The 27680-nt window shown below is 37.4% G+C and overlaps 1 protein-coding gene across 7 annotated transcripts; it reads right to left on the bottom strand.

Annotated features, from left to right (window-relative positions):
• On the bottom strand, positions 1-27162 carry CEP83 (centrosomal protein 83). 7 transcript variants are annotated; one of them, XM_072865377.1, is made up of 17 exons: positions 27050-27162; positions 26389-26605; positions 20961-21212; positions 20443-20593; positions 19114-19206; positions 18704-18835; positions 15327-15578; positions 13900-14031; positions 10545-10659; positions 8888-9032; positions 8604-8753; positions 7858-7933; positions 6573-6730; positions 3749-3878; positions 2762-2865; positions 1845-2025; positions 1-1148 (listed from the first exon to the last, which is right to left on the bottom strand). In XM_072865377.1, the coding sequence occupies exons 3-17, from the start codon at positions 21161-21163 to the stop codon at positions 963-965; spliced, it is 2208 nt and encodes a 735-aa protein (XP_072721478.1). In that variant the 5' UTR covers positions 21164-21212; positions 26389-26605; positions 27050-27162; the 3' UTR covers positions 1-962. The 7 variants fall into 7 exon arrangements, with proteins under 7 accessions (XP_072721478.1, XP_072721513.1, XP_072721469.1 ...); XM_072865412.1 differs by lacking the exon at positions 27050-27162 and adding an exon at positions 26718-26944 and having other exon boundaries at positions 20961-21116; XM_072865368.1 differs by lacking the exon at positions 27050-27162 and adding an exon at positions 26718-26944.
• Between the last annotated feature and the right edge of the window lie 518 nt (positions 27163-27680).

Below are 27680 nucleotides of genomic sequence, written 5' to 3' on the forward strand. Positions count from 1 at the left end.
CAACCTTGAATAATTTTATTGTAGTTAAGTAAACAAATTACAGTAGCAACAAATACAAACTTACATTTTCATAATGTGAAGGCAATTTGTTATACTTCATGTCTACTACATTATATTAAAAACCCAATTATTGCTTATTCCTGTTATAAAAATACAAGAGGCACACTGTCAAGGGTAGCACATAAAAGTTTTCACCACTTTTTCAATTTCATTGCGTCCTCTCTGTCTGCATGGGAACTTCAAAGTAACAGTTCCCACATTTGGGAACAACCAGTTCCCAAAGTAACAGGTTGTACACATCTCAAGCCAGTGTTCTGAAGTTTATTCTGGATATCATCCTTCACGCGTAACTTCAAGTCTTTGTATCTAGTGTCATTTTAGCCACTGAAACAACTTGGGGTTTTTTTGCTGAAAAATTTGAATATGGGCAGGTCCTCAGGCCTACCAACGAGTTGCTGTCTTCATCATACTATGCGAGTGTTTCCTTAGTCATCACACAGAGTGAGCTGGATTACAGCATTGTTAACAATCAAAACAGCAACCCAGCAAAACTCCACAGTGATACGGTAACTTCTACACTGCAGGAGTAAGAGGATATTACCACCTAAATTTTAAAGGATTTTTTTAAAAAAATTTATTTTAATTTTTATTTTAACCATCAGCACAACCCAAACCTTGACAAATGTTTTTGAAAGTTTCATGTGATTAGATTATTTCATGTTTTGACTTCCAAATAATTTTACACCATTTATATAAAAACATTTCAAGACATAGTTAATCTTTCAATGCTTTTGTTTTGAACCATTTGATAACTTATGACAGTCTATCAAAAATAAATACAAAAATATGCAGAATACATTTTATGCTATTCAGGCACATACAAGCATGTTTTTGGCAAAATATTAAAAGCACGTACAAAGGATAAGCTATGGAAAACTAACAGCATGTGGAGTCTGCAGATTTTATTTGGAGTCCTCACTTTGTGCATCGCCCTCTCCAATGATCTTGTTTCTAGCCAAGTCCCTGTGTGCGCCCACCGTTACTCGCTCTCTAGATGGTCCAAGGTCTTGCAGCTGTTTTCTCTGTGTGGTTTCTAGTTCTTCTAACCGCTTGCGAAGCAGGGAGAGCTCTCTTTGATGCTGTTCCTCCTTGAAATTAAAAAAAAAAAGTGGCTCCATTACATTTTGCACACCTACGAGGGACCAAAATGGGCAATAATTTCATTTTCTTTAATTAATGACTTTAAAATAAAAATTGTGAAGTCCAAAATATCCTTATTCATTACATTTTACTCCTCAATGTTTTGCGGGTATTGTTCTGGCATTCACGATGAACAGCATCAGCAAGAAATATGCCTGCAGGCATTCCTCCTCTCAGATGAAGAGACACACAGACCTGAGGTCTCAGTTACCAAGAATTTGTAAAGTCAACCTGGTCAACCTCAGCCAGAGAGAGTTTCACCCTCAGAAGATCACCAGAGTAAGTAAAACTTTTAACCACACAAGAAATCAAGAGCAGCAATACTGCTTTTTAAAAATGAAACCATGATGTGAGAATACCACTACAGTATTTCTTGCCCAGAGGGAGCCATTTAAAGCCTCTCAGGAGAAGGACAAAGTACAGAGAACCGGGTTAAAACTGCCCGTTTGTTACATTCTGTAATGGACTGTTTGTCTTTCAAGAACTCCTTCCTATTGCGAGGAAGGAAACACCACTAGAAGAATTCCTCAAAGTTTCCCTCCTCTGTTCAAATACTCCTTCCTTAAGACTAAGGTCTGTAACGAAGGACTGTTCTAGTACCCTCTTTTGTTGCATTTTTTTCACAACTTGTAATACATCACCACCTGAAGAAGTGGGAAGGACACTTCAGGCCCAGGAGGCAAGGCAGACGATGACATTACATTGACTGGATTGAGTGATGGTATGTTAGGATTCAGAATTAAACTCCGGAATTCATTGTGTCTACGTTGCAAGTCCTTTAGTCTCTTCTGGAGGCGTGCATATTCTTCGTAGGAAACATTCTGCCTAGGAAGTAAGAGATTCCTTATTGCTCAAAATCTTTATTATCCCAACACAGAAACATACCTCTCCACGAGTACTCTGCTGTTTATTATGCCTACAAAGGAAAACTATGTACCAGAAAAACTGGAAGGTGGAAGACCTGTGTATATTCTTTCACCTAAATGTCTACCTAAAAGTCCCTCTACACATTAAGCTGTCTGCTGTATTACAGGTTAGAATTTACATGGAATAAATTAAGCTTTTAATAGCATTCACAGTAGTGAACCACAGGAGCCACATTAAATTAATTATGTGAATCAAGCCCTCCATAGGTACTGAAGGAAGAGAAAAATACCACTTATCTTTCAAAGAGGATGCTAAGTCTGTTTCTCTTGCAATTCTGAAGTCTTTTTCTTTCCCATCTTCCATTTATTTTCACATATTGTACTTTCAAGTCTAACACTGCTTCACTGCCACACCTCCTTTTACATACTTCCTTCTTTTGAAGGGATTCCTGCAACTGTGTATCAGATACTTTTCCTCCATTTCTTCCTGAAGAGACAGCCCTGCAGTTGTCTCAAACTCTTAGCTGTCCATCCAAAATGGATTCCATTCAACAAATTCTAATGCTGAAAATGTCATTAGATTGGACTCCAGTTTCTAAACTAAGTGTCATGTATCTTCAAAATTACTTCATATTTGTAAGTCAGATCTTGGGCATGTATCATTTTTCAAGCTAAGAAAAAGTAAAGTTTATTACCTATTTAGCACCTGATTTTCTTTTTCTAGCTCTTCTATCTTGGCTTCCAAAAGTTCTAGTTTCTCTTGCATCCTCCTTTGTTTATTATCATTGAGAGTCTTTCTCTGTCAAACAGACATTTCAAACAGAGCTAAGTAATGCCTTGATAGATGAAATCCTGTAAAAATTAAATCCACACTGCATATAGTTTCAAAGCTGTGACAGTTTTTAGGATTTTCCTTCCTTAAGAAGAAGTGCTGTCTTGTTTGAAGGTTCTGAATCACCATGGTGGGAAACAAGAGGTGAGAAATGATCCATAGCTGCGACTGAAAGATGCACAGCTGTCAGTCACTCATTGGTCAGTGACCAACTGTACTAACAAACGCTAACTGTATCTGAGAATTACAAAATTCATTCTTTAGATGACCATGTATAAATACGTATAAACATGACAAAAAAAATGTATGCTTTTTTTTATGTTGACCTCAACTTTTAACAACCTTAAAAGCTACTGGTAGTTTTCATAACCTGTGTATGTCCAATGTATAAACCTGTCAATTAGTCTTGAGCTTTTATAAACAATCAGCTTTTCCTTTCAAGTTATTTCATAAAAAGCAAGCTTAGGAGAAGATATAAAATTTTAATAGTCCATCAAGGAAAAGCAGATCATAATTTGTCTGGTATCCAAAACATCATCCCTACTAATCAAGGAGTCCACCTCTTAAATAACCATATATATATATACACACACATACACACACACATGCACGCACGTGCGCAAAAAGCCTCACAAAATCTTTGATGGCATTATAACAAAGTTGTTGGCTGTAATATTCTTTTGCATATCACTTCAACCTATTTCTATGCTAATCTTGAAGAACTGATATATTTTGTTACTATATTCAGTAGATTGCAGATAAACTCTTAATAATAAAACAATTCTAGCTGGCCAAAGTAAAGCTGAACTTTTCATAAGCTGGATCATTCATAAAGGAAGAGTCAACGTGCCTTTTTCTGAGCAACAGCAGCTCGACATAGCTTGTTCTTCACTTCGTTGTATTTCTCTTCTTTCTCTGTGATGCGCTGAGTAAGCATATGCTTCTCCTCCAGCCATTCTATACGTTTGTATTCTAAAGTCCTTTGAAAAAATCAGGTTAAAAGATTAAGAGGTTATACAGACAAAGCAGTGCATTCAATTAATGCCTCAAGGCTCTTAAAATAGATGCATCTTTTCACAATTCTTACCTTTATATACTTGAAGGATCCGATTTAAATTAAATTGTGCTCCAGATTCATGAAAATGGAACCCGTGCATTAACATCATCCTAGGTTTTGTTCAACTATGAGGCATATTTTGAAAACTGATTCCAAGAAGCTAGTTAATTGTAGGCTGTTTGTTGGTTTGGCATGTTGCCAAACCATCCATGGAAAATTTCAAAATTTAGCTCAAATAATCACACTGGAACACAACAGTAGACACCTATGCCAAACATCAGTTGTCAGAAGAGCTGACAACTGCCTGCCCTGTTTGGGAGGTAAGATGTAAGAAAATAGGTTGCTGCCCTGTGCGGTCTACTATGCCTCTAACAGAGAAGTACAGACTTGACTAATGTGTGCTCAAGACCAGAACAAACGCCAACACAACAGGAAGCTCCCACTGATATGGTTCCTAGACAACATTCCAGCTGAACGCACACCACCACCAACATATGTTATCTGTTTAGGCCTTTGCATGGTAAAACATACCATTAGGCTGTGTTCTCTAGCAGTAGATAGGAAAGGAGCCAGTTTCTTTCTGCTGCCTTGTTTGTTTGGGCTATCTGCATTGTGGGTGGAAGTAGGCAAGAACGAACTGCATATTTAACTATATTACTATTAAAAAAAAAAAATCAAACGGTGAGATTCTGTGCAGTGGTTTTTAAGAAATGCAGTCCAAGGCTTGGTATCAGTGCACCCATACCACTCCAGTCCTGGGCTGATGCAGTTTCCCTACAGGGACTCTGAATGAATCTCCATAAATTTCTCACCGAACAGCCTTTCCCTTCCCCACAGCAGAAGTATTAAGAGTCATCCACTCTCATATCAGAACCAGGATCCTAGCCCACTCGGTACCCATCACACATAGTAGACCCAGTGTGGTTTGTACCTTGCTGTTGACTGTAAATAACGACTACTACCCAGGAACCAAAGAGCTTTCTCTTTTTTACTGCTTAACAGTAAAAGAATTTCAGCTGAGACAGTGGTTAAAAATGCCATGAGGTTTTTTTTGGGTGGTTTTTTTTTTGTTTTTTTGGGGTTGGTTTTTTTTTTTTTTTTTTTTTTTTAATGCCACTAACGCTCTTCCTGAAATGCTTAACAAGTGCCTGTCTGAGCTCCTCTCTGATCTGTGTCGGTCTCATAGTTTGCCTTCAGCCCTTTTTCTCATTTCACATTTTCATTTCCAAGCCTAAGATTGACACAGCCAGGCAGGCAGCCGCTTTGCCTACTTATGGCTCACTGGCATTATTTTATTTATCTGAAACTTTTTATCTTAGGCTTTCTTACCTTTTGGTCCTTATTTCTTTAAGCCAAGTTGCTTTGGTGCAACTTAACTCTTGGCGTTCAAGCTCCTAAGAATTAATGAGCTGAAGAAGGAAGTCCTATCAGCCACAGAGTCAGAGAAAGAATGGAAACACGTCCCAAGGTTCCCAGCGTAACAGTAGGACAGACCTGGAGGACTTGCACGTAGGCTGCAAAGCTGCTTAATTTCTGCAGTGTCAGCCTTGGTGCGTCTCCCGTTATCTACGTACTTTTACAATGATCTCTGAGGACTGCCAAGTTCCTTCCACTGCCTTCCCAGGAAAACCTACTCCTGACTGGTCTATGGTCCATAAATATGTAAATAGCACTGACGGTCTCACTCAAATAACAGTGACAATCTCACTCAAAATATGAATACACGTTCCTAAAGTAAACATCCAATGTATTTAACATGCTACTGACAACTGAACATATTCTACAATCCCAATGCAGTAATTTCTTCAAATGTTAAGCTGAAAAGCAATACTTAAACCAATGACAAAGCAGCAATTGCAGTACCAATTTGTAGCAAAGTGAAAAGAAAAAAATGCTACATTGTACCTCTTGGAAGTTTTCTATTTAATCTAGGATGCTGACTTTTAAGAAAAACACCACACAATAATCCAGTACAAATTAGACATGTATTTGGTTATTAGTCTAGGAAATATTACTTGGCTATTTCAGACTGATAAATTAATCTTTAAATTCCAGGAAAGTGTTCATTACTGTATGGGCTTTGAACAAGATTTGGTTTCCTTCAGCATTTATTAACATATTTTGATTGTATGTGGTCAAGCTTGTGCAAAAAAGGAAAGTGATTATTTTTAATTTTGATGAGAGCAACTAGAAGGTATCCAACAAGCTTTAATTTGCCCCATATCAGCTAAAAGGATCTAGTGGGAGGGGAAAAAAGTATATACACACATATACAGACTGAGTCCCTGAAACCTTATCAAAGCTCAAACACTCTTAGAAGAACTGCGTGTGAAACTCTGGATCCACTTCAATATAAATAGGATCTCATTTTATAAAAATAGTGTATTTCACTAGTCAAGAATTGTAACAGACATGAATGGAAATGAACTCCTATTTTTGAAGTTACCACAAGCATAACAGAAGGTATAGCCATTTTTTACACTTGTCCAATTTTTCCTCTTCATTTTTAATTTCAGACATTATTCAGAATCTACAATCCATAGTAAGTAATCCACATGAAAGGAATACAAGCAATATGAAAAGGAAAAGTAAAGCCAAAAAGAAGAAAAAAAATTACTTCTCTGTTTCCAGTTGAGCTTTTTCTGCCTGAGTCCTTGCATGTTGACATTCTTGTTTCAATCTTTCTATTATTTCCTTCAGCTTCTGATTAGACTCCAATAAATCATTTTCTGATTGAGAAAGTGAGGCAAGTTGGAGTTGCATGTCGTGCATTTGCTACAAAGAAATGAAATTTTTCCATTTGAGAAGGTATGCAAATAACTGAATTAATTTTGAGACACTGAGATAGAGCAAAATGCAGACACCAACCGGCTGCATTAGCTTTTCATAAGCCTTTCTTATTTGTTCCTTTTCTCCTTACTCAACAGCTTCTCCAGAAGCTTTATAGTAAATCACTACTAGACAAGGGAGGTTTTCTATTGTAGTTAAAATGAGAAAGAGAAAGGGAGGCAGGAGTCGTCAGTCGATGATGTGTCCCCCAAAACTTAAGAAATCTGACATTAAGCTCCAGGGGGCAGAACTAGAGCACCACACAACATTTAGTAGCTGAGCTGTGGAGCTGCCCAGACCCTTCCCTCTCATAATGCACAGTGCGTTACAGCCCGCAGTGGCTGTACCAACCAGTTCACAAAAACAAGTAAATATAGAGTCTGAAAAGTCCAACCTCTGCAGCCAGCAGCACATGGGAAGGATGATTTCCCTTTCCTTTTCCTCTCCCCATATGCACACTCAGATACCCCAGTTTCTGATTTCTGGAGGAAAAACAAATATTGCCTTGAACTTCAAGTGCACACAGCTTGCAGACTACATTGATGCACAGCTATGTTCTTACCTACTAAATATAACATCATGGGCGAGCAGGAGTTAAAAGAATTAGGTTTTATTTTCAACACTGCCATCAATTCACTCTGCAATAGAAATATACCTCTTTACACTAGTTTATTCATTTATGAAACATCTGTTAAGCACTTGAAGAACCTCAGATGAGAGATGCAGTGTAAATGCAAAGCATTACCTAGAAACAATTTATAAGTCTCCATGGAAACTGAATCTCCAGTTAAATAGTGCATAACCATATTCAATATACCAGTCTATAAACATTCAGCTTTGAAATCCTTGGTACCCACAATATGCATGAAGCTAAAAGCTGTAATCCGTCTATAAAGGTCCAGGAAAGCATGACTGATTTCCCAACACTTTCACTTTTAAATATCTGTTGTATGCATTTTGTCACTCAGGAAAAAAAGCCTTCAAAATTCAATCTAATCTTCAAACACTGGACATGGTAACTGCAGGAAAGATTGTATTTCTCTATAAAACATTACAACGCAATAAAACCTTACCTGTTTCAGATCAGCACTTTCACGTTTCTTTTCTTCCAACTCCTCTGTCTGAATAGCTTGCTGTTGAATTTTTAATCTAAAATTGTATAAGACATCCTTATTTTTATCTAATTAAAATATAGATATTAGTTAGGACAAATCAGTCTGACAATAGAATATATTGCATTCTTTGAAAGGCTGATAAATATGTAACTAAACAATGACTAAAAATATATTTCTATATGAATTCTAATAATCAATAAGAGTAAGAAATACGTTGATTTGTTTGCTTTTGGAGTATGACTTCTTCTCATCTCATCATACTGACCTTCATACAAATACTATAGTAAAACAACTTCACTAAGAACTGTAAAAGATATTGTATTAGGGTCCCAGTTTGCCAGTTACTGATATGGTGCCATTGTGGAAAGAGAAATTATTTAATCTAACGCTGGGGCTATGCCAACAGCCAACGTGGGCCCAATTTTAACAAACATGAGTAGTGCAAAATTATATCTTTAAAATGTTCATTAAAGTCATATAATTTTTAAAGGTTTGGATGAAAAGTGTTAGGGTTTTTTTTTAAAACAGCACATTTTTTAATTCTGCCTTCTTTTTACACAATGCAAAAGATAATTTTGTTTAATTTACCATAATGAACATTTGTGTATCTATAAATAGTAAACTTTTATACTGACTATTGTGAAGAAACTGGGGGGGGGAGCAGGGATGAGAAATTTGTGTTAAGGTTAGAAAAACCACGCTACCGCAAACGCTGAAGTTCCTTTTTGCTAGACTCTTCTGCCATCTGTACAACACGTAGTTTCTCTTCATACTGATCCTTTTCAGATTGTCTCCAAGTATCTTGTTCCAGTTTCATCTTCTCTAGATCAGCTAATCTGTTCTCGAGTTCTAACCTGAGACATTATTCAACATGCACAAAAGAATCATGAAAAAATGCCAGAAGTATTTAGTTGCTAAGAATGACATTTTTCAAAGTCACTCAAAACACTCCTCTTTTAGAAGTTGAGCAGTAAATCAACAAACATACTTTTCATCCTGTAAGGCTGCAATTTTTTCAAAAACTTCCTCTTTGGCAGCTTGCACTTTACGAATTAGCTCCCGATCCTTTTCTACTAAAAGCACCTTATGACGTTCAACAGCTGCCTTAAGAATTTCCTTGTCTGACAGCAATCCTGCATTATACATTAAAAAAAGTTAAAATGTCATTATTGATATCAACTTGATGAAATCCAGTACTAACATAACTTTATCAATTGATAAAAGGGAGCTAAAAATCACAATTCACATGATAGAATGAATGAATGGGGAGGAAAAAAAAGAAAAACAGAAGAGACATGGCCTTTCTTAGTGTAACAGCAACATTTCAAGAACTTTGGAAGAGTAACCATTACACTGGAATCTCTGTCTATGAAGGTTTATTACTTTAATATACAAAAGTAATTAAACAGTTGATATTATTATAGATTTAAACTCTAAAGCAATTTCTGCTATAGAGTTGTGTCTGGATTGAGAGAGAGAGAGGGAGGGAGGGAGAGAGAGAGAGAAGTGTTCCACAATAGCTATGAAAAGGTCAAGCAAGAAAATTTGTTGGGGTTTTTTTGTTTGTTCGTTTGTTTTATGGAAAAGTTTATGGTAAACAGTAACTGGTTACCAGTGAAACTGTAGTAACCTGGCTACAACAAATCTCACATTTTAATCCACTCATATTACCAAATGAAGCAATTCTAAAATTATGACTCTATAGGTGGGGACAAAAGAGACAAATTAAAAACTTGTGACCAAGACACCTGTGTTCACTGGCAAATAAGCCAACGTGCTATAACAATGACTCCTGGTTATTTAGCTAATTCAGTGATGCAGACTAGATTCCACAGCAAGTTCAGGTTAGCTTAAATCTTGCCTGTATTTAGTTTCATATTTCATAGGATCCAACACTTTTAGTTTGCAATATACTGTAAGTGCATTGTCAATACAGAAAACACCACTTTTTAGTTGCTCTTAAAGAACTTAATATTAAAGCAAGTGAACAGAAACAACTATTCCAGGAAGACAAAGGTACTATTTTGGGGTTATGGCAAATTGGTGAGGACAGTCCACTTAAAAGCTGTGTAGTGATTTAAATCATCAACACATAACTAGTACTAGAAAGCTTTGGCCTTTTCACTCTAGAAAGCTATTCAAGTTGCCTACGTACTCAGCTATATTAGGTAGCTTAGAATATTGCCGGTTTTCTTCAAAGAACAAGCTAGAAATTGTATTTTGTTTCACATGGCAGCCTTACCCAGTTGTTATCAATTCCACAGACATAGAATCAGAAAACAAAACAACTGCTGAAGCCCTATGGTACATTAAGGTTTCAAGCAGAGTGTGAAAGACTCTAGAATTTGGCAATAATAGAAAAAATAACCATATGAAATACATGATTTGAAACAGATTATGCTCAAATTGTGTCACAAATTCACTAATTTACATAAATGCAGAATTGTTCTGTAACTGTTCTTCTTAACCTAGTAGACCAAGTGAAACAACACAGTTATTTCAGACAGAAAATGAATTCCCGGATCTATGACCTAGACTGGAAGTAGAAGGTAAAGGCTGCTGGAGAATGTTCGGAGGAAAAATAATTGTAGTATTCTAAATAGAAGTTAAAAAAGAAATCATTATAAGTTAACTGCATATTTTACCATCCATTTCACTTTGAATCTTGTTTCTCTCTCTTTCTACCTCACTCTTTGTTCTTGCTGCCTCCAGTTTGACATTTGTTACTTCCAATTTATGTGAATGTTTAAGTTCTTCTACCTATGAATTAGAAAAAAAACAAAAATCAACTAAAATAAATATATATATATATTCGCAGCTTTACTGTAAGTTTTTCATGTGATAGTTTGCTAACAAGAAAAGCTGCCAAATAATCATGGACTACGATTATTTTAAACATACCTTAAATATATTTTTTCACCCACTGCTTTCCTGAAGCCAATCCAGAATATCCACTCTTGTAGAAAATTTTTAATGGTGATTATATAGATACTGTAACACTAAAGCTATTGACATTCTCTGATTCCCTAAATCATAACCAGTGCTATTACAGGTTTTTATTAATTCCTCAAGTCACAGACTGAAGATTATCGAATTAGTTGTCAGTCATCTTGAAATGCAAGTTTTATGTATTCCCTGATTAAAAAAAAAAATTAAAGTGCTCAAACAACATATATTCCAGGAACCAGGCTATCTGACTATTGACATGTATTTCATCTTTAACCAGCCGGTTATTACAAGCTACAGTGTAGAAAAGTTACTCTTTTAAGAAGCCTTGGTGATGTATGCACAGATGCGCAGGATTGCCTGTGAAAACTTGGTTTCTGAGTAAACACTATACATTCTACAAGCTAGCCTCCAAATATTAGGGTATTTCTGAAAAGACTACTCATTAGAAATAATCTTATTATGACGCTGATCCAAATTGCATAAGACCCTGAAGCATTAGCATGTCAGTTTACACATACTTCACTTCTGACTAAAGATCCCTCAGAGTCAAGCTAAAATAAAGTTAAATTTAATCTCCCCAAGTAAAACAAAACAGTGATACACAAAACCAGATTATCAATTGCTCCCCCAAGTAATTTCAAATATTGTGAAAGCGCATATCAGTGTTATTTTGGAAAGTATATTCAGAAATGCAGGATAACTATAAGTCAGAGAGCTCAGGTTATATTTCAAATATAATTATAACTACTAATAGTCCCCCTGACCTCCTGGAGTGCTACAGTACTTTCTCAAAATCCAGGTCTTCATGGTTTTAAAGTGCATTTTAAATCAAATACTTCTCTACGACTGTGACATACACATCAAATGGCCTCATAAAAGCAGGAGCTTTAAGAACATCAAATCAAAGACAATTACTGCTTGCATGGAAACTTTCTATAGTTTAGGCATTTGTACGCAGTAATTACACGGTCAATGAGAATTAAATATCTAGAGGAAAGCACTTATAATGAAAATCCATTCGCAATGACAAATGTAATTACAACCTGCTAGCACATACAAGTAGCAAAAGGTTAAGAATGACATAGTAGCTTATTAAGTAACTACACGGTGGATTTGGTTGCTTAAATACTAAGTTGAGAACATTTTGGGGCAACTTGCAAAGATTTAAGGTGGCTTTTTTAAGGCACAAAATCCGGAAGACAAATGTGTGCACCTGTGCTCAGGAATAAGTTTGAGTGGGTGCAGAAGGGGGTGGAGGTTAGTATAGAAATTAGTTTCTGCTTTCCTCCCTTCAAGAAACACCACTGAACATTTACATTTTCTCCCACTTATGGAGGTGAGCAGAGGATACCAGTTGATACAAACAGTAAAGACTGTAACAATCTTCTATATATTCTGATAGACAATTGATTAAAAAAATGTTTAACTGAAGTTTTCCCCTCCTATTTATTATTCATGTGAGATAAGTATGACACATTTTATAAAGAGGCTTTAAACACTGGTACAGGTATATCCTACTCTTAGGGTAAATTAGAACTTTTTTGGATTAAGGACCAAAATGAAATACTTAACACTCATAAATGTGCACTGTAAAGCCTGTTTTGAATTAAATCTGAGATTGTTAAAGAACAACTCTGGTAGAAGTTAAAGTTTTCTTCCTGTATTGTATCTTTCTTGAGGCATATTATGACAATATTAACTGCCATACCCATACAAAGCGCATGTCAGTGTTATTTTGGAAAGTATATTCAGAAATGCACAATAGCTTTAGGTCAACAGAGAGTTTAAAATAATTCTGCATTCAGCTAGATATACAAGACCGAAGTTACTGGCTTTACAGTTAGTTCAGAACTAACTAAAGCCTCTCCAGAAAGGCAAGAAAACACAGGGGATTAAATTTGCTACCAGGAACTGACAGATGTGATAAAAATTTATTACCCAGTATCCTCTCCAGAAAGGACAGGATAAGACAGCAGAAAGCTAATATTTACCCAAGTAACTATTTCATTAGGACTAGTATACTGACTCAAATTTACATAAAGCAATCTAAGTATTCTGCAACATTTGAAGGTAAAAGAGTTCACTAGTGTTTCGAATTTTCTTGTTTATTCAAATAATCACATATGAAATTGCATTAAGGATCTGTCTTTAAGTTGTGTAGCTGAGGAGTCACTGCAACCAGATAAAACTCTGAATCTGGCATCCATACTAACCTAATTATGCTGAAATACTAAACAGTGATGTCAAGTTTCTTAAGCACTTCCAGGTTTTCCCTAAACTTGAAACTTTCTGATCTTTTTTTTCGTAAGTATTTTTCTATAAATTTCTCTAAGATCTCAAAAAAAAAAAAGCATACAAACACAGAACAAAACCTCTAATATCTGGTGCCAGCCCAACAACTAAGATACTCAAACATGTTGCAAGACAATGATCTACTTAAAATGATACGATGCAGTGCTGTACAGAAATGTTTCTGTACAAGCTATGCTGGCATTAGTCCAAGAAGAACGCTATGCTAATGTGACTATCCTGTTTCCAATATAACCTAAATCTCCGCAGGTGATTCTAATGCAGCTTGCTTCCTGCAACTAACACAGCCCATTCAGAGGATACTTTAAGATCTCCAGAAGCCATAGCTCCATTAAAAACAAAAAAGGAAAAAAAAAAATCAATTTAAAGCTCTATTGCACTTTACACACTTTATGAAAAAGTAATGCTTGTTCCGTAAAATAAGGCTGGCTATTTTCCTGAGTACTAAAAACATGAATATAAAGACACCTCTTCGAGGCCTGTTCTTTTTAGAAAAAAGATCCAGAAAATGAAATAAAAAGAGCATAACCTCAATCTTTAGAGATACTTTTAGGGATGACATTTTTCTTGTAAAGTCACATATTCTATATCTTCCAACTGAAATTGGGAAAAAAATTCCAAACCTATTTTAAGTCACAGCAGAAGACATTGTTACTTTATTCTTAATGTAAAATATAAATAGAAAAACTTAAACATAACAGGATATGAAAAATGTATTTCAGATACCATAAAAGCACTTACTTTAGCAGCTAAGGAATTGACTTCTCGTTCAGATTTGTGAAGTTTGCTAGTTAAGAGAATGTTTTGCTCATGACTCATCCGCAGTTCTTTCTCAATTCGATCAATCTGTAGTTCAGCAGACTTCTTTTCTGCCTTGAATAAATAAGGTGTTTGTAAGATTTGTGGAGCAGGGCTGTCTCTTGCTATTCATTTGAAAGGTTCAATTGATCTAGGCTTTCAGATATTAACCACCCTTTATATTATATAATAATATATAAATATTATCTTTGCTCAACAACATGTTCCAATACAACAAGGGTCTTGAATTTTACTTAAAAGTCACAACTGTTTTTACTAATACCGCCTGCACAGAATCACACACATTGTCAAACCTACTTCACAAGAGGCAGAGGTAATCTGTCTTGGTTAGGAGGCAGCAGGTATTCCTACCAGTCATTTACTGGGCTGTAAACACCAATATGACTATAAGTGCTGCTCAAAAAGAGGTCATGTGTTGGCCTATGCAGTTATACTAACTGAAGAATTAGCATCATGGAGAGGAAACAAAATGCAATTACTGTATTATAGACTCAAGGCCCTGAGCTTTACTAAGTATCAAAAAGGTAACCTAACCTATGATCTCACCTTCTTTTTTCCAAACTGACCTATTTCCACCAAGACTTTTTTTTTTAAGTTTTCTAAATTAAGAATATTACAGCACTTTTCTTTTTAAGTGGTGATCAGAGCATTTTGTAACAAAGGTATACAGCACTAATAACAGTAAAAAGGAAAATGAACCATCTACCTGTATGCTGCAACTGTGTGAGAAATCTACATGGAAAGACTCACTACCTAGAGAGATAGCAAGAACTGACAGGAGGACTGAAGACCACAGATGAGGAATACGGTGGAATCCTGGGAAATATACAACAGGCCAGAAATACCAAAAGTCCTTTAAGGGAGAGCAACAGCCAAGAACTAAACAACTGCAGTAATGTGCTGGAGAAAGGAGACACAGGTAGGCAAGAAAGAAGACGACACATGAGGAAAGGATTAAAGAAATAGGGGAGCATCATATGACATTTTTTAAAAGAATAAAAAATTTACTGTAGCAGATTCTTAACATATTATCATCAGTTTCTAACTCCAGCCAAGTGACAAGTGCTGACATGAGCATCTTATTGACTGCAAACATGAATAGCACTCGCATGTTTAGAAAGGAGATCATTCAACAGAATCTCTCAGTTGAGCTCTCCACCACAGGACTCCCAATGCACTTACAATTTGTTTTTAAATCTGAAATGTACAAATTCAAATTGTGGAGTCAATGGCAAAATTATCAGTGACTTCAGTGACAGTTCTATCAGGCCAAGCGTTGTTCTCACTACACTCTACCAGGAGGCATAATTTAAAAAAAAAAAAAAAGAAAAAAAAAAAAAGAATCTTACCTCTAGAGACCTTGTCATAGCCTGCATCTCAGCTAACTGTCGTACTTGCACTCTTTGAACATTTTCTGCTTGCACGCCACAATTGTCTCTTTCTGCTCTTAGTTCTGCTACTTCTGCTTCTAAGCCTTTTAATTTCTGATACAGTTGTGCCTTTTCTCTAGACAGTGCCTCCACGCGTTTACTGTCCCTTGTGGGATCAACACTAAGCAGCTGATTATGGAGTTCTTCTTTATCTTTATCCAGCCTTGCAATCTGATAGTTGTTAATCAGAAAAATAAAAGCTTTTATATTGGTTAGGTGTCAGGCAGCAACAAATACAGCAGTTGACAATTAAGGAAAGAGCAGCAATGCGCATTTAAAACATTAAGAAAATGCATTCACATTTATTTTCTTTCTTAGAGTAGGAAAAATCAACACACCCATTCTTTAGTGCCTTTTTTGCTTCCATTTTCACTGATAAGGCTTGTCTTTGGGCCTCAGATGTCCCTGAGCCCCCTAGCAGTCTGTGGGAGTAAAGCAGTACCCAGAGTAGAGGAAGAAAACGTTAGGGATCATTTGATCCACTGGACACACACAAGTCCTTGGAATGGACCCAAGCATTTTGAAGGAGCTCACTGGTCTTATTGCAAGGCTATTCTCTATCATCTTGGAAAAGTAACGGCGACCAGAGAAGGTTCCTGATGACTGGAAAGAGGCAGATAGCACACCCATCATCAAGAAGAACAAAAAGGTCAAGAAGAAGGATCCAGATAACTACAGGACAGTCAGCTTCACATCAGTCTCTGTGAAGGTTATGAAGCAAAACCTCTTAAAAGCCATTTCTTAACACATGAAAGACAAGGTGATGGAAAGCAGGGTTTACCAAGGGCAAATCATGCCTGACCTACTTCTCTGCTTTCTAGAAAGAGGTGACTGACACTGCAGACAAGGAGAGGGCAGTGGATCTTGTATACCTTGATTTTAACAAGGCCTTTGATACAGTCTCCCATAATCTTCTCTCTCACCGAATTGGTGAGATATAGGCTGGAAAAGTGGATGATAAAGTGGGTGGAAAACTGTCTGGGCCGCCAGGCTCAAAGAGTGATGATCAGTGGTGCAAAGCACAGCTGCCTGCCTGTAACTAGTGGGGTCTTTCTGAGATCAGTACAGGGTCCAATACTGATTGATGTCCTCGTTAGTGACCTGGATGATGGATGGAGTACACTTTCAGCAAGCTTGCGGGTGACACCAAACTGGGGGGAGATGGTCAATGAACTGCTATTCAGAGGGATCTGGACAGGCTGAAGGAATGGGCTGACTGGAACCTCTTCAACAAGAGCAAGTCATGCAGCTGGGATGGAGTAACCCAATGCAACAGTACAGGCTGGGGTCAACTGCCTAGGAAGCAGTTCCATGGAAAAGGATCTGGGGGTCCTAGTAGACAACAAGTTGAACATTAGTCAGCAGAGTACCCTTGCAGCAAAGATGACCAACTGCATCCTGGCAGATTGGCAGAAGGATAGCTAGCAGATCCAGGGAAGTGATCCTTTGTCCCCTTCCAGTACTTGTGAGACCGCATCTGGAGTTTGTGTCCAGTACACTAAGAATAATGACAAACTGGAGCACATCCAGTGGATGGCCATCAAGATGGTCAGGGGGTTGGGGAACATGACATATAAAGACAGGCCGAGAGAACTATGCCACTTCAGCTCAGAGAAGAGAGGCAACAGAAATAAATTGGAACATGTGAAATTCCAATTAGATATTATGAAAAAAAGTTTACCATGAAAACAGTTAAATACTGGAATAGTGTGCCCAGAAAGGTTGTGGAATCTCCATCCTTGCAGGTATTCAAGACTCAACTGGACATGGCCCTGAGCAACCCTATCTCATTACACTTCAATATTTTAAGCAGGATGTTGGACTAGAAGGACGTATCTTCCAACTTATATTATGATTTCACAATTTTATAACCACAACAGAACTCAAGTCTGCTAGTAACTCAAGACAGCCAACATGAGTGGGCCCTGTCAGACAGAAAATAAAGCAAAAAAAGTAAAAACAAAAACCAAAACCTTTCTGTTACAAGGTGGTATGATAGGTACAAACTAATCTCAAGACTGTAACTAACAAACATATTATAAAGATTCTAGTGTTTCAAAATGAGTTATATGGACTAAATGTAATCCTGGGGGCAAAAGAGTGAGAAAGTAAAGAGTTCTCTTGATATTTGGAGACTAGTCCAAACTCTGCTCTGCAGCAGTGCTTTTAGAAGTTGCATCAGTGATCCCTCTGGAGCAAAGACAATTTCTGCAGCAAAAGCCCTCCAAATCCCTTTTAGGAGGAGATTCAAACACTTCTTGCATGACATGCCCAAGCCATGCCCATTTATGAATTCAGATGGTTTTGTAGCCTCTTTGTGCTAAATGGCATGGAAGGTTAAAAAGGCTCTAAGAGAGAGAAACTAGATCACATTGTGCCCTGGGCTCAAGGTAGTTTCATTCTCTGTAAGTGTACTAATTAGACACAGGACTAGCACAAACTCAACAAGCCCACAAGAGAGGCAGGCTGTAAAGCAGCATGTGGGTTTAGCTCTGGGAAGGACAACTGTTCTGTTAATGCATTGCATTTGCAAATTTGGATTGATTTTGAAAGTGATGATTGCTTTCATTTGTGTCTCATGTTTGGACTAATACATTCAAATCTGGCACCTTAGGATATATGCTCCCAGACAAATACTTAAATTAATATGCAAATGACATATGCAACACTCATTTACACTGCTGCATATACTTAAAACATAAATAAGCTGGCAATTTATTTAGCTACACTTTTGAAAGTCCAATTCTGAAACAGAAAATTCATGAATGATTTATTCAAGAGTTAATACAACCAAAATAAAGTTACCAAAGTTTTCAGTATCCTTTTGACCACCACTGTCATAATCCAACTTAGCTGCAAAATGTACCCTTGTCTGGTATTAAAAATATCTTCTGCTGCCTTCTTCTTGGATTAGTTGCCACATAAGTAATTTAAAATCTAAACTTACATTAGTTGCTCAGATAACTTATTAATTTCAGATTAGCGTAATGTCTCAAATTCCATCACAAATGCAATTTAAAAAAGCATTAAGCAAAGCTACTGGCTGTCATTTATCAGAAGGCAAGTCTATTCTTACTTATAATGGCACAAATGATATTGCAACACATCACTGAACAAACCTACAGAGACAGCTTTAGGCTAAGTCATAAAAGTGCTTTGAGAATTAAGAGAATGGAAACAAACACTATATTATGAAATGGTGTCAAACTGACAACCCATCAAGTACCAACGTTTTCACAATGTTCAAACAGCTTTGTCATCAGATACGTTTTAAGCTACTATAACATTCTATGTACCTCAGCCTCATATTTTATTTTCTTCTCTTCTAGAATACGTGCATGTTCTTCCTTTTGATGTTCAAATTCTGATTTCAGAAAAGTATGTTCATAACGAAGTTTGTTATATTCTGTTCTGTATTTTTCCACTTCCTAAGTTAGACAAAAAGACCAAAAACATCAATCAGAGAAGTTGTCAGATTTATCTCCTTCAAATGTCCATGCAATGTTCCTATCATTTCACAAGTTATATTTGATGAACTAAATCCCTCCTTCTCCCTCTTCCAGGGTTTCAACCTTCATTGCCTGGGGCAACAGTACCAGACAAAGAATGTCATACTTTGCTCCCCTTTCAGTTTTAATTTCCTAAGGTTTTAGGAACAACTATAAAATGCTCTAAATGAAAGAGAATTTCAATACTTAGTACTTACATTTTCTAGCTTCCGATAACGTTCTGTCATAGGAGATTCCAATTCCTGCTGTATTTGTGCTTTTAACAGTTCTAATTTTTGAGGGGTTAACACCTTAAGACAGAAACGTATCATAAATAATTAGTCATATTCATTTATTTACACTGTGATACGACAAATAGCCAGGAATAAAGTATTTCAAATACGATTTTAGGAATCCTGGTTAATTTTCTATGTTTTTCTAAATAATTTTCAGTAGTAGTTACAGAAGCAAAAAATCACATTAATGAACTAAAAATGTTCTGGGAAGAGAAAGGAAGCATTTAAAATGTCAGTATTTACTGATAGGAGCAATATAAATTTCAAGCTGAATTGCCAAGAGATTTATCTCTTTTGTGGGGGAGGAGGGGAAGGAAAAGTGGTCTCACATAAAGAATTAGCGTTTGGAAAAACTTAAACTGTAAGTGAACCGACCCCAAAGAATCAAAATGAGCAATACCAAACCAGTTCTTTGTAAAACACATTAGATGCATGTTTTCCAACAGATACATGGGTACTGGTTTGAAATGAAACTAAGATCAGGAAAGGTTCCCTGCCTTAAGCTCCATGCTGCATGGTATTTTGTTAAGTTTTCTTGGGTATGGTTAATACAGCAAACTATCTACCAAGAAAAAGTGTTTAAAAAAAAATTCATCCACAACCTGTAAAATACTCTAATTTATTCTACTTTTCTTCCACTTATCTGTACCCTGAAGTCCCTGAAAACTAATTCTAGTTATGGTACTGAGGCACTTCTCTTCTATTCGGAGTCTGGGATCCTTTGTTAGATGCTATATTTGTTTCCTAAGAACATGTCCCCGCATTAGTTTAAGGAAACAAGCAGTTATAGAAAAAGTCATCCAAGTTATCTTAAATGTTGGGGGGTTTTTTTGTTTGTTTTTGTGGTTTGGTGGTTTTTTTTTTTCTTTTTAAGATGAAGCAAGCTGTCATCACGAAGAGAAACAAATATCTATTTTTCCAGTCACTTATCCTAACTGGTTTAGGCATCTAAGTTATCCTCCAGGGCAGATGATTCTCCCCATAACAGGAGAGCATGCACAAAAAAAGACTGAGGGTCTTACTATTAACATAGCACATAACAACAGGATTTGGAAGATTCGGTTAAACAAGAAAACAATAATTTCAACCCATAGTCACTCTAGAAAAGAAACATTACTCGGGTTGGGTGATTTTCAAGATATCTGAAATATATTCAAGCTAGGTATATACATGTTACATAAACAGACATATACGCATGTCCCTATTACAGGATTAAAAGTCATATTAAGTTCTGCCAGTAAATTATCTCACCTGCATCTTTAGTTTTTCCAGCTCTTGTGTTTTACCCAGCAACTCCTCTCGATATTCAGCAAGAAGAAACTGAAATTTGTCATGTACAGTCTGCTTTTCAACTAACAACCGCTTCAGTTCATCTTGTGATTTTGTATATTCCTCCTGTAATCTGCAAGATAAAATACATATTTATTTTATATTCACCCTCTAAAATTAGATCTTAAAGCTCAAAAAACTCATGTGCAGAAACAAACATACAAATACCAAGTTAGAACTAAGCTATTAATATCCCGTTCCTGTAATATACTGAAAAGTTATCCCATATTTACAAGCATAAAAAATATTGCAGAAACATAATCTGCAATGTCTTAAGGTATTCTGAATTGTTTATTTTCTAATATGAACAACGCTCAAATCTGTCCTTAAATACAGAAATAGCTAACACACACACACACACACACACAAATCCCTTCCACCTAACAGTTAGCTTCACCTTTTAACAGCTCAAATGAAGAAACCTGTTTAAATTAGTGTACCTTAGATGTTCTGCCTTTATAGTTTGATAATTTGCTTTATGGTGTTCACATCGCATTTTTTCATCAATCAGAAGTTTTTGTAATTCTTGTGAATTAGCTGTATCACCATTTCCAACCACAGGAGGAAGGAGACTGCCCAAAGCATCCATTTTATGACTGTTCACGATAAGTATGGAGAAGACAAAAATTAACTTATAACTCATCTACAATGCCATCCACTTTTTCTGCTGGCATCCCAGAAGATCAAGTCACCTGAACAAATACAAGCACATGTAATTAGCAAGCAAGTACATTCACAGTTCAAAGATTTCACACGCTGCTTTTGCTTTCAGTACAGAAGAATCCTGGCTCTGCTGTAAGGTTAGAAACCTTACAGGTTAGAAACCTCTACTGAAAGGGCAACTCTTCCCTGCTCATTCTGCCTGCCCTGAAAAGTAATAGCCCTTCCAGGGGCACAGAATAAACTTAAACATGGAGATTATTTGAGTCAATACAAAATAAGCACAAGCACTTCTCTCTCACAGATTACATGAAATGTTATTTTTACTTATGCTGTACACTGAGAATAAAACTATGATGCTAGTTTTATGCCTTGTTAACCAGAGTTCAAGCAGAGGCCACAGACATCAGACACATATAGCTTTTACTACTACTTATCACAGTTACAGTGTGTCACACCATCCTAACAAGTTGTACTACTCAATACACCATTATTTCAACTGGAAGAAGAGCAGATAATTCTCACTGTTGAATCCCTATCAAGCCCTCTCTGAAGAAGAGTTAAGTTTTCATGGGCAGTCTGGAAGATACCTGCCCAAAGTTCAGCCCTGAAATATATCATTGATACATGTCACTTCCTCGTTTTCAAAGTTTATTTTGTGGTTTCTTGTGACCTTTCCAGAAAGAGTTTTGCCAAATTTGACAATATCAGATTGGTGTGAGAAAGCTGCAAATTGACAGATGCTGAGAAATGGGAAGTAGTCTAATATGCCTCATTAGTTCTTTTCGATATTAGAAGCAAGACGTATTAATCTGATCATTACTGACACTTCTAAAGGATCTGGGGGAGGGAGGACTGTAACTGAATTTTAGGGAAGTTACAAAGCTTTGAAACCAACTACTCTGCCATTTTAGCTTTTGGCATAACTGGACTGATGCCTAAGAACTCCATAGCTGCAGTGTACAAAGTGTAATTCAAAGTTACAAAGTGTAACTTTGTACAAAGCAATACTCAAACAGGAAAACTGTTAAATCTCCACCATCACTGTAAATACCTCACCTTCTTTACATATACAGTTGAATATATCATGTTTTCTACCATTCCACTCTTTAAATCTTTCATGGATCTATCTTAAAGACTTACCATTTGATTTTACAAACCCCTGAACTGTAAACAAGATGAAACTCTATCTTCCATATAGGAAAATAAACATTGCATGTCAGTGCCCATTCCGCTAAAAAAACATAATAATGTCAAGAAAGTCTTACATTTAAGTTTTCTTTCCCATTTTTCCTTCCTGCATCACTAAGATGGGAAAAGGTCAGAGGAAAATCTACCAGAGTTACAACACTAGTATAGGCAAAGCGACAACAGCAACTTTGTATTCTGCTTTACCCAAATTTTCTGAGAGAATAAGGCGGAAGAAATCACAATAAAGAACATTCTCCTCAGTGACTGTCCTATATGCACAACCAATTTCAAACATTAATAACACAAGTTCTGAAGAACGTTCTAATCAATACAGTATCTATTTTTCATTCCTGAATTTCGTTGGCTGTTGAGAAACAAAGGACAACAGCAATTTCAAAACTCTATATAAAGACTGTTAAACCAACAGCTGTATGAGGAGAACTGGTCAGTCATCCTAAGGACAATAAACCATGTGAGGACAGAAAGTTCTGGTACACAGAGAAAACCCAAGGCAGCACATCCCTAAGAATTTCTAAGCATACCAACAGGGTTATCATGATCACTGCAGGAAATAAAAAAACACAAACAAAAAAACAACTACCAGGCAATAGTACTTTTCCCTGTCTCAGGTCTTTGCTTTCATAAGCTACAGGTACCAAATGTAACTATCAAACTGTAAGCCAAAGCTCAGAATTAGGAACACAGGATTTAAAGTCAGGTCTGAATCCTGCAGCTTACTTGAGTAAGAAGTATTTCTGAAGTGGCATAACAGATATAAAGTCAAAGACACCAAAAAGACACGTTTTCTGAGAGCATATCAACCAAAAGAAAGATAAATGGAAATGCAACCTTTTGTACCCTCAATTCCAAGCTGCTGCAGGTGGGAAGTATATTGTCTCCTCACAGCTTTTGCTACTATCAAAAAGTGCACAAATTATAAAGCAAGACACACACCTGGTCATGTATTCATCTGCATGTAAAGCTCATGAAAACGAAAAAAAGGAAAGAACAGAGGGAAAAAAAATTGTAGCTTACAAAACAATTGTTTCAGACTGCAAAAACCTAAGCAGTAGGCATTTAAAGAAACAAAACTATTTTGGCCTGCAGGGACATCTAGTGGCAAATTTCATGATTTGCATTCCTGGTGACAACTGAGAAACAAACTACACATAACAAAGATTTCATTACTTCACGAGAGCTCTTTCCTCGAACTCATTAATAGCAACTTCTAATACTTAACCTACTTACATTCTTACAAACAAAAAACTTTTTTTTCCCCCCCAAATCATAAAATAATTCCTGGCAGTGAAGTGTCAATAGTTAACATCAGTTAGGGCTACAAATATTGTAAGTATATTACTAACAAGAATTTCTTCTGTGCTAATGGCTTATAGTATTTGCTCATAGTCAATGAACAGACCTTAAATAATCTTCAAAATCACACAAGACTACACCCATAATTTTTGAGAAATAAAGGAACACTAGTTAAAGGAACACTAGTTAAAACTTCTTCCTCTCTTGGAGATCTGTTCCAGAAGTAGAGAACCATAAAACATACTTAAAAGAAACTAAAACCACATCATACCTAAAATTAATTCTCCACCTATATATTTGCCAAATTTTATCGTCTTACAGAACTGCAAACTTGTATCAGTTGCCCCGAATTCATAGTATGAAATCTTAACATCATTTTGTGCAGGTATACATAAAAAGGTATTGGTGCCTGAAACCTAGGAAACGCACACTCAGTAGGTAAAATAGCAATATTTATGTAGAATATCTAGCTAAATGAAGTAACTCAATTACATTTCCAAGAATCACTTTTGGTTTGTCTTTCTTCTCCAATTGTTTATTTTCATACAGAGAGAAACATTGCTTAAAGACCTACTTCACATCTCTCTCTTCTTTATATCTACACAGAATGAAAGGGCTTTTCTTTTTTACAAGATTTTTCAGCTGTATTATTTTAACTTTTTGTTTGCTATGAGCACTTAAAATGGTGAGAATACTTGCATTTAGAGAAAAATATGAAGATATTCATATAATTTATTTATATTGCAATTTTTATTTTTATTGTATGTTGTTTACAACAACAAGGCTTCCTTCTAGCTTACCTGGCATAACCAAATTACATTATTTCAGCATGTATTGGTAATTCATCTGGGTGACATATATAACTCACTCATGGCTCTGCTTTCCATACCACAGCCACACTTAAAACACATACATTTATCATATTTGAACACTGTTTTAAACAGATGATACAGTGAATGTAATTTTGCAACTATTGATGAAAAAATTAACAGTATTTAGCCTTTTGCCATGTTTTGTTCAAGCAGTAAAATTCTCAGTAAAATCTGTTGAAAGCCAAACAGCTGTATCACACAATGTATGGTTTAATCCATTTGCCTGCTTCTGTCAGAACTCTAGACCTCTTTATACTCTCTTTCTTTTCTTTTTCTCTAATCGAATCAGCCAAGGTCTTGTGAAACTATAAATTACTTGTGTGAAAGAATAAGTGAGACACTCAAAGCAGGCACAGCCTGCCTCATGAAAGTGACTCTTCAAACACTACCCCTTCTCATCCCTGCTTAAGAGTGTACAGTAAGACTAGACAATGAACTAATGAAAAAGTGTAATCCAATATAAGAGCTCGCTGTCACCAGGAATGGGAGGTTCCACTCCTCCTTTCTTCATCCCCATTCCTAGATTTGTCATTCATCAGACCCTTCCATGAACTGATTTAACTCAAGAAGCCAACACACTTAAACAAGCAGAAAACACTCAATAGTTTTTCTGTGAAGTCAGTGAGTCACGCTAGCTCATGGAAAAATCCAACAAGCTACACCACCAGTGAAAGCAGGCAGCTGGTACTGGCTAGGAGAAAGGAACAAAGAGCCAAGTAAATAGGAGGAGGAGCAAGACTTTCTCCCTTCAGGAGCAGAGAGTTGTCACATCATGAGCTCAGATGTTCATGAAATCACAGCCTTGGACTAGACACCTAGCTTTTAGACAGTCAAAGTTAAGTGAAACAAATCCTACCTTAAATCACTATGCAACACACTCATGAGAGATCAGACTTCCCATGAACATCAAGTGAATAAAAAAAAAAAAACAAAATTACATATAATTTGAGAAATATGATAGCATACCTCTCATTACTTTAACAGTCTGTATACTACTAATCCACCATCAGCAACTTGCAATAGCCAAACCAATCACCTTAAATAGATATATATAGGGGGAAAAAATATCAAAGAAAAATATTAAAATCTTTATTATAGAAAGTTCCATAATCTGGATACTGCTCAGTTATGACTGTAGAGAATCCAGTGAAAATAAACACTTAATACCTTTGTGTGCCTACGTGCAGAAATTTTGGAGAACATCTGATGACTTCTACATTACAGAAGACATCAATCTCATTCAAACTACTATCACTTCCTCCGCAACACCATTCAAAGCACAAATTCCAACAACAATTAAGCATACATTATGTCAGCGTCCATCCCTACACATGGCACACAGTATCACCCTTTCAGTTTCTGTCTTATACTAGAGATACGGTTAATCATTAGGTGAAAAGCAACAAACAAGGTTACACTTTAATTTAGGATTAAAATTTTTGCTTTAGCCACACACACTACTAACTCAAACTGACAGCAATTACTGATCAAACTGAAATTTTGTACAGGAGCTACAGTTCGTAAACCTAGCTGTACTCAAGAACAGATAGTCTACATATGCCACATATGTTTTCCACTGTTTTTTCATGACAAGAGACCTTCAAACACACATGAGAAACTTTTACTCACTAGAATCTAATTCAAAGTTTTACTCAGGCACACAGATGGCTGCTTGTCACAAATAGTTCTATAGTCCACAACCAAAGCTCTTCTGAAAAAATCACTTCCCTTTCATACTGACTTAAAAATAGAGATGTTCAGACAGGACATAGGTCTCACGTTAGTATATGTATGCTACACCTCCCATAGGCAGAAAGATGATTATATGCACCTTACAGCATGTGGACAAAGAGCATGTGAAAGGCAAAGCGAGCCGTGTAAGTCACCATGACATTTTTCCTGTTTATTTTCCTATGGACGTAGGAGCGATCATTTTCCTATGGATGTAGGAGCTTGGTCAGAGGAACAACACTAATACGGGTGTCACACATCCAGAAGTGCAGAAGAATAACCATTATCCTCAAACTGCACAAGGCTGAAGTTCACTGCTGGAAAAGAAGGCATGCAAACGTAAACATCTGAAAGTCTGGCAGTGAGCGGCCTCTTCCTACCCCTGAACTTTGCCGACCCGGGCTTGTGCTGGGCGATTCCCAAACCCACCAGCCCACGACCAGCCAACGGAGGCCGCAGCAGGCTGTTACCACCAGACGGGACACAAGACAAAGACGATCGCACTCTGGGCCAGGCTGCCGACCTCTCTTCCCGGCTTTGCAGCTCTCTGCTCAGTAACTAACGGCCCAGGGGAGGAGCGAGCGGGGCCGGAGCAAAGGCCGAAAGGCCTCCCGCGAGGTGAAGCTCCAAGCAGGAAGGCCGCAGTCCGGCCGGCCGCCCCCGCCTCAGCGGTGCCCTACCCCTTACACCCCACCCCACCCCGCCCCACTCAGCCAGCAACAGCCGCCACCGGTTGCAGGAATTTAAAAATGGCGCCTCACCTCCCGCCAGCGCCTCCGCCCGCCGGCGTCCCGCGGGGCGCGGAGCATGCTGGGAGCGCAGGAGCGCCGCGCCGGGGAAGGCCGAGGTGAGCGGAGGGGGCGGGGGCAGCGTTGCCGCGGAAACGGGCTCGCGCGACCTCTGCGCCCCGCGTGCGCGTGCGCCGGCGGCCCTCCGCGGGCTTGCCCCGCCCCCGCGCCCTCTGGCACCGCCCACCCGCGCGCGCGGGGCGGTGCCTGGCGCCAACAGTCTTTACGTCTCACCGTGTCGGTAGACGTGTTTGTAGGCTGCCGTATCAAAATAACAGCCCTCGGGTGAACGTCGTGTATTTAAAATGCGTTTGTTGTGTCGCTGTACGGCACTTTTAAGCTCCTGTACCAGATTCACGAAGTTCTGTGCCGGTCGTTGCCGTTTCGCTTCTGAAGGAGAGAGGGAAACGACAGAGCTCGCGGCGCTGAGGGAAACGGAAGCGCGGTCGTACAGCTCACAATAATTTCTGATAAGAGACATCTGAGTCTAACGCTTGCTAGCTGAGGAAAAAATTATGTATTATGTTTCGTGCTCAGCGGTACCGAGTAGCTATTGTCCGGTTGCTAATACCCGGGCTTACACAGCCGGGTACCGAGAAAAATA

This window comes from Ciconia boyciana, chromosome 1, assembly GCF_034638445.1.
Source record: "Ciconia boyciana chromosome 1, ASM3463844v1, whole genome shotgun sequence".
Classification (NCBI taxonomy): domain Eukaryota; kingdom Metazoa; phylum Chordata; class Aves; order Ciconiiformes; family Ciconiidae; genus Ciconia; species Ciconia boyciana.